At 38.6% G+C, this 8,707-nt stretch overlaps 1 protein-coding gene across 1 annotated transcript; it reads left to right on the forward strand.

Moving 5' to 3' along the window:
* The first annotated feature begins 7,493 nt into the window (after nucleotides 1–7,493).
* Nucleotides 7,494–8,473, forward strand: LOC122797146 (nuclear factor 7, ovary-like). Its single transcript, XM_044065951.1, has 2 exons — nucleotides 7,494–7,626; nucleotides 8,256–8,473. Exons 1-2 carry the CDS (start codon nucleotides 7,494–7,496, stop codon nucleotides 8,471–8,473), a joined length of 351 nt encoding a protein of 116 aa, XP_043921886.1.
* The last annotated feature ends 234 nt before the right edge of the window (nucleotides 8,474–8,707 follow it).

Consider the following 8,707-nt stretch of genomic DNA (forward strand, 5'->3'; position numbering starts at 1 on the left):
GTTATCTGTCCGTTTTATCTATTGTAACACAAATCTGTACTGATTCCTAATCTGTTACTACTGCCAGCTACTGTCCCTTTACTAATCCCTTATTCTTTCCCCTGACTAACCTGATATTTGTAGTCACATACACATCACCCCTTTCACTTTATCTACATTCTGAAAGTGCAGAACATTTGAATGTCGGATATGCTTTTACCCGGAAATGTGGTGGCCTTACAGTTTGTTGAATAATATAAGGATAGTGTGGGGGAAATAATCCAAGTAAATAGAAGATTGAGGGTTATCCCCACTTGAAAGTCAGGTTTTAATTGTTTTGCATATTTAGGGTAGATATATGATTAAATCTATTTTAACCTCAAAAACATTCATTACAGTGTCTGCCAATTTTAACAGCAAGGATTCTTGAATATCAGACTGTACAAAGTATAAAACTCAGACTTGTGTTTTCTTTTTTGATATAAAATAGCAATAAAATGTCACTACTCAGTTTGCAGTAAGAAATGCATTTCTTTGGTTTCTTTAATTTCAAAGACAATATACGTTAAATGTTCAATACATGGATGTCAAAAAATGTACCAGAAGAGTAGAGCAAAGTGAAACCTGAGAGTTGAAACTTGACATTCCCATTGAAAATAACTGAGTTATAATTGGAGAGACTTGATCATAATTCTTTGTAATGCATGGAACTGTATCTACTCCGTGTACTGCCAGTTACAGAAAAAAGTGTGAGAGTGTCAAGTATTTAGAACTGCCAACTGACAGCGGGTGGAAGTAGTGTCCCTCTGAGGAATGAATATTTTTAAAGCTGTTAGTTCACATTAGCACTCTATTTTGTGTTTGTAGGACATCTGTTAAAGCAGTGGAAATGATTTGCACTCTATTCTGTATTGACTGCTCTTATGCCCTACTGTGAGACTAGAGCTTTACAGCATTGAAAGGTGCTTAAAACTTTAAGCACCTTTCTTACTTCAGCAAGGTACATAACAAAGTTGAGTTTTTTCCTGAATTCAGTGCATAATCACTGTGCTCCATGTACAACATATACATAGGATTGCCAGATAATTAAAATGGGTAGACAGACAAAATTCCATCCACCGGCTAAGCAGTGGTCTAGGGCACCTTTCAAAACACTATATACATTTGAAAATGATTTTTTTACATTTTTTTAGCATGCTTTAAGTGATAATTCAACAAAATGTTCTTACTTCATAATGTATAGATACAATAATATTTCTATCTTTTGAAAGACCTAGAAAGTTCCAGTTATTTTAAATTTATGAAAAGGGACTGCTACCTTGCAGATTTCGGCCAAAAGACAGTATAGCAAGGCAACCATTTATAAGCAGTCTGTTTGTTAACTAGTATGCTTTCTCTTCCTTGAAAGAAACAAAAAACTGTTCAGTCTTTTTGAGTTTATTAATCATTGTACAGGACCTGAGTTCCATATGTACATCCAGAGAATGCACAGACCGATATGTCTGCTTAGATTACTACCATTAAGTTACATGATATAATTACATTTTGCATTCATGAACACATTCCGGTAAGAAACAAATATACAGGTAAATACTGACACGCATGTCTGAAGATAGCATTGGCTGCATGCCTGCAGACAATTTAAATCTATCAATTTGTTATTTTTATTCCTTACACTCTGGGCTTATTTTGTGCCTTTGTTGAAGGTTGGGCATCGAGCTGGCACCTCGGCACCATAAAAATCTACTGCCAATCATTTGCGGACAGGAGTTCTGCTGTGTTGACCCCTAACTGGGAAAAGCCGAAAGAAGAAGAACAACACTCTGGGCTTATTTTATTTCAGTTTTTATAGTATCAACAGATGATTGTGCTGCTGTTGGCAGCATGCAAGTTGCCTCTCATTGGAACTGTTTGCTTTGGACGAGTGCCATTGTCCAGCTTGTTTTCTTTATGAAATGGCATGCATCCTGCAAGGATAGTTCAGGCTGTGTTCATTCAGAGATGGATGGTGGAGAATGTTCTCATTCAGAGATGGATGGGAAAGAATGTTGTTTCTATATGTTTGAAGAACTTGAGACAGTTTGCTGTTTTATAACAGATTTGTAAAAGATAAGCCAGAGAGAATTGCCTGGTGGCAAACGGCTGTATCCAATCTTGTTTTGGAGGAGTTATCCTGACTTGAGGAATGTCATGCAGGGGCAACCTTACAACAACAGAGTCTTTAAGAATACTATGTTAGAGAACCATCTGAATGCTCTTGATTTTTTGAGAAATTTTAATATTAAGATTCTCAAGACAGAAAAAGGTGGTGGCATGGTGTTAATGACGGAAGAAGATTATTCTAATAGAATGTTAAATATCTTGAGCTCTGAAAGTTATGAAAAAGCATCCGTTAACCAACTTCATGGAGCTTATCAACATATTAGGGCATTATTAAATGACCTATTTATTGATTGTATGGTAGATCTAGATACATATAACTACCCGACTATACCATCTCCAGTTACACCCACCATATTTGGGCTCCCTAAGTTACATAAGAACTTAAATAACACACTGCTTCGGCCTATTGTTTATGGCCGTAAATAATAAATTTGGAAGGTCTGGTATACCACGTTGCCTTTTTGTTTGTTCTCTGCAGTTTGTTTTTTGTTTTACATATCAAAGGGGGCATTGTACTCAATGACAGGTTTGATGAATGCCGAATACAGTGGAACAATAACTTCCTTGTACTTAGATGCCATACCTTTGTTTATACGTTGTGCAACATAGAATGATTTTCTCACCACTGTAGACATGCGATAATCAAAGGCTAGATTACTATCTATGTGTATCCCTAAGTCCCTGACTACTGGGTCAGTTATAAGAGTATGTTGCCAATATGATAGTTACCAGGGATGGATGACTTCTCAAAGGATACTATTATGCATTTCTTGGCATTTAATTTTAGTCCATGACTCTGACACTAGCTGTTTGTCTGTGTCAGCCCCTCCTGGAGAACATTTGTGTCAGTGTGAGATTCAATGACAGCTCCTCATTTGCAATCATCTGCAAATTTAATCAGCCAGAGACTACTGACATTGGCCTTGACTAATGAGAAGTAAATGCCAAAAAGGAGCACTCCAAGGACAGATCCCTGAGGGACTCCACTTGTGACTGACCTCTTTGCAGAGGTGGACTCCCCAATTCTAACTTCCTGGGTCCTGTCTGTGAGCCAGTTGGCTATCCACCGGGTGAAATACGGGTTTGTACATAACCTCTTGAGTTTGTCAATAATGCCCGAGTGGGGTATTGTGTCAAATGCCTTGGCCAGGTCAAGGTAGGCAGTGTGAACGATTTTGCTCTCATTCATTGCTTTGTAAACCTTCTCAAGGAAGTCCACCAGGTTGAGTAGGCATGATCTGCCCTTTACAAAACCAAACTGGGTTGGGTCCATTGTCTGGAGGTTTACTATATCTCTATTGATCATCTATATTACATAGTGTATAATACTCTACAATATGTGTTCATTTAGGAGAGAAGACAAACTTTCAGTAGTAGTTGATGTCAGCCTGGCTCTGTGGCACAAAGGTAAAGGGCCCTTACAGTGAGCCTGGTGAACCAGGATTAAGCTGGTGTCCCTAACACTGGTGGAGACAGACAGGGATGGAGAAGAGCAAAGGGGCATGGCCCAGTCACCTGTCCAGGGGGAGGATAGCAGGAGCTCACAGAGCACATGGGGAAATGGGGTGTGATTTCTACAGCCTAGACTGGGGAAACCCCTTCCCATGCTTGAGGCAAAGAGAGTAGGGCTGCCTGCTGGCAAAGACCCTTGCAGAAGTGAGAGATGATTTGTGTGGATAGCCCAATGCACTTCCCCTTCAGTTCCACAAGCCAATATCTGCTAGGGACATGTAGGGCTAAATGGCTGTCTAAATGATGGCCCTTCTCAACTGACTCTTCCCCAGGTGCTGGAGAATTAACTGGTGTATTGCAGGACTGATGGTCAGTAGTCAGCAGGGACAAAGAGTTTGAATACATATACACACTCACACACACACACACACACACACATATATATATATATATATATATATGTGTGTGTGTGTGTGTGTGTGTCTGTGTTAGTTAACATTGTCAAGCCTGACACTTAATCAGCCCACTGTAATGTTATGAGACTTGTTTTGTGTCACTGCTATGCTGCACAGGCTGTGTTTTAGCTAACACATTTACTAAGGAGTTAATAGATATAAGCAGCAGGGGTGTCAGGGCTGGTGCAATAAAATGTTTTAATCATGTAACAGAGTTTCAAATTCCAATGCTTTTTGTTTTCATCAGTTTATTTTTCAGAGTTTTAGAGATCTGCAGTTTCAGAACTTGCACTTTTGATAGTGACTGAAATATACATGTATATCTATCTATCTGTCTATCTATCTATCTATCTATCTATCTATCTAGCTATGTGTGTGTGTGTGTGTGTGTGTGTGTGTGTGTGTGTGTGTGTGTGTGTGTGTGTGTACGTATATGGATATATTAATTCCCCCCACTTAATTAAGTTGAAATTGAGCATCAGTAGCACTTAGAAAAAAAAAAGATGAAAAGCTTAATTCCAAATGCTGTTTTCCATAGGAAATCATTGCCAGTGAACACTTAGGAACCACACCGGCAATGATTCACCTGTTTTGGGAGATTTCTCCCTTCTTCGAGTTGGTGTGACCATGGAGTTGGTACATATAAATTCAGGAGTGGGGGCGGGGTGTCATCCCTTCCTCCTGCAAAAAAAAACAATTTAAATTGAAATTTTCCCCTCTGTATTTCTTGCATTTTTAGTGTCTTTGTCTTGTCATCATTTCATAGCTGAACCATATAATTTTGTATAGCCAGTGTACACTGATAAAGGGACTTGATAAATATCTTTATTAGCTTTAGAGCATGTCAGCTTTATATATGCATCATCCAGCATTTATTACTATTCTATGCGTGTCATTAACATTCTGATACTGTCACCAGTCACCATAATTCAGAGCCATTCACTAAAGTGAAAGAAATATGTGAACCTTTCCATACTACATGCAGACAGAACAGTCACAGCTATGCAATAAAATGCCAATATTTTTGCAGGATGCATTCTCTTGCATGCATGGCATACACATCTTATAGTGTTCTCTTAACCTTAATGTAAGTGAAAGTGAAACCCCAATCCTAACCCCAACTAACGCCCCAAGTCTAACCCTATAGCACTGACTTTAAACTAGATGATTTCACAAAATGTAGCATTCCTGCAAATGAACCTGTCACTCAAATCAGCATTCTTGGGAATGAAATTCAACAAAACCAGTGTCCTTAAAATAACTTTGTAATACCTTTCTATGTCCTGTTTGTCTGAGACATGTCCAGGAACACTGAAATCACTGTGTCCAGCACTAGGCCATGTCTACAGTTAAGCACTGCAAGCTGGCTGCAGGATTTTATTTATTTTATTTTACATTTGTTGACCGGGAAAGTCCAACTGGGTATATGCCCATTTTCAGCGGAGGCCCAGGGAGAAAAGCTCCATATATTCAGACATATGAGATTTACATAATATAAGAGTACAATCTAGCATATCAGATGAAAAAAGAAACTATAATTATAGTAAAGACACAGTTCAACAGGAGAAATGACCTATATGTCAGAGTATAATATCACAAGGAAGGCTCCATATATTCAGACAAGCAAAATTTCACATAATATAAGAGTATAATCTAGCATTTCAGAGGAAAAAAAAAACAGCGTATTTATAGCAAAGACACAGTCTGACAGGTAATGACATATGTCAGAGTATAATAACAATATAAGGTGCAAGACATTTGCCTAGTAGTATTAATTGTTCACATAGAGAAAAGAGTAATTATGAGTTAGGCCCTGTAGAAGATTCTGAGCATAAACAACTGAACCAAGCAAGTAATTATTAACATTTAGGATACAGTTTCCTGAAAATATCTCCTTGGTAATAAGTCCAAACTTTTTAGAATCCCAGCCAAAGATTTTATACCTCTTCTGGACTGCTGTTTAGTAAGGGATAAATAGTATGACAGTTAGCCTTTTACCATTAAATCTTTATTTCCTGTCCTCTGCAGTACTGCTCAGGATACAAAACTTTTCTGGCACAGTTATTCCGCTTGATAAACACAATTTAGGAGAAATATCTATTGCCTCCTGTTTCACCTTTCACACACTCTTTCAGATTACTAGATACTTTTTGGACTTCCTGCACATATACTTATCACAGAAAATGTGCTTTGTTTGCCATCTCACAAGTAGTTTTTTACACGGTGGTTTCACTTTCCATATTGTCATATTGCCATATTTTAATGAGTGCATTTTCTTAAATAGAAAAATGTCTCATGATAAAAATCTTTTAAAGAATATGTATATATTCTCATAGATCTATTGGCCTTGACTTCTGAGTATCTGAGGAGAATCTCCGTTGCTTTTTTTAAAGCTGTCTCGCTATGTTAAACTCCTTTAACATAGTGAGACAGTGTCTAAACAGCAACAGAGATCCTGTGTTCTCCGTTGCTGTAAAAAAATGACTTATACTAATGGAAAAAGTCTGGGCGATCAGACCTTTTTCCATTAGTATAAGTCTGATTTACAATGTGCACGCTGACCAATCAGCGTGCACATTTTGGAATATTAATGGGGGGTCATTGTATAATATTGTTTATTGTCAGTGAGGTTGAGGACAAAGCTGAAGAATGACTTATGATTGTCCTTGGGCTATGTTTACCTCGTATTTGGCTTTGGTACACTTGTTTAGCCCCTTAAGTTGCTTGTTTAGATTGATGAGGGAGTTTTTGCCTTGTTGGGCATTGTTCATCCTAATTTTTACCATGATTTTCTTCCTTTTGTTGCACCGTCTATTGATGCTGGGATTCCACCAGAGCTTTTTTTGTGTTTGTCCTCTGCTTATTCCAGGTAAGTAAAGCTGTCTCTGTGCAGCCATTAACATGATTATACAGGATTTCCATGAACAATTCCACATAAGCAGCAGTGTTCTTGTGGTTTGGGGGGCTTGAAATTTTGCTAGGGTGTCACTTAATAGTAAAATTTCTAGGTGCCCTGGTTTTTATTTTTATTTCAAAGGCAATAGCTTTATGGTCCACTCTGATCAGTGAAGACATTATATGGGGGTGGGGTGGGGTATGCAATGTTCTCCCATGTTTGTGAGGACTAAGTCAAGAATGTTAGCTCCCCTAGTGGGTGTACATACTAGGTGGTTTAGGGTGCTTGTGTTTACAAAGTCTAAGACTCTCTGGTTCTGCATGTTTGGGGTCGTGTATGATTCCCATTTTATAGTGGGTAGTTAAGTCACCCATGAATATGGTGTTGGGTTGAATGGGGCATGCCTCCCATACATTTAAGTATGTATTATGGGTTTCCTGAGACTTAGAGGGGGACCTATAGTTTATAAGTATATGATATGGGAATTTGCTATGCTAATTTGCACACTGTTAAGCTGAAGTGCGTCATACTGTTTGATCAGCCTTGTAATGCTGAACTGCATGCGTCATTTCTGTAAATCCTGCATCAGACAACTTTGGAAGAGCTACAGCAGCTCACTTACCTGTCCACAATGCAGATGGAAATTTCCCATCAAGGCATTCTGCACTAACTTTCTAGTAGGTAGGGTGCTGGAGGCAGTGAAGAGGTCAAACACAGTGGAATTCAAACAAAAAGTTCAGAAACAGCTTCAGGATGCATTCAAATCATACAGTAGACTGAAATAGCAGATTTATCACCGAATATTTCAAGATGCACAAGAGATCAGCACCATAAAGAAAATGTGTGAAGGTCTGAGACAAAATGTTTATAGCAATTTCCAATGTCTGCATGATATTCCTCACCAAGAAAAGAGGACTTTGTTAGCACATCTGGCACAGGATGAAGAGATGGCAGTAAGTAACCTGCAGTGACATCTTTGTCAATTGACTGACACGATCCATGAGATAGATTAAAGAATCAAAGAGATTCAAAAAGCCATGGAGGACATTAAAAGTACATTAATAGTGCAGGTTCCCCACTGCAATGCGAGGTCTTTTCTTCCATTTGATAAGAAGCCCCAGATGTATAGCCTCAGCAGTGAAGCATACATGGGACCTCTGCAGTTCTTTGTCTGGTATAAAATGCTCAAATTAATTAGAACAGTGCCTGTTTCCCTGACATTTGATCCTGAAACAGCACATCCAAGCTTCACTTCATCTTAAGACCAGGCAGCGGCCCTGCAAAGCAGTGAAAGGAGGCTTGTTATGCAGCACCCAAAATATTTATAAAGTCTGTGAATGTACTGAATACTGGTGGTTTTATCAGTGGATCCCATTACTTGGAGGACTGGGTGGGAACAAAGACCAAGTGGGACATAGGTGTTGCCCAAAAATCTGCAAACAAGAAAACTAAGGTCAAGCTCGGATCAGAGGATGGTTATTGGATATTTAGGTTGAGGAATGATAATGAATATATAGCTGCTAGTTAACCTTGGGTCTGCCTTAGATTGAGAAACAATGCCCACAATATTGGCGTTTTTCTTGGATATGAAGCAGGGAGAGCATCATTCTATGATACACATGGAGTGTAACACCTGTTTACATCCTACTTTTTCGGAGTGACTGCATCCCTTTTTCAGCACATGCTTCATTGATGGAAGAAGAAACTCCGAGCTACTAAGGCTGTGTCATGTAAATATGGAAACTCCCAAATTTACTCGTTA

The sequence above is a fragment of the Protopterus annectens genome, chromosome 3.part0, assembly GCF_019279795.1.
Source record: "Protopterus annectens isolate FY-2018-M chromosome 3.part0, PAN1.0, whole genome shotgun sequence".
Lineage (NCBI taxonomy): Eukaryota > Metazoa > Chordata > Ceratodontiformes > Protopteridae > Protopterus > Protopterus annectens.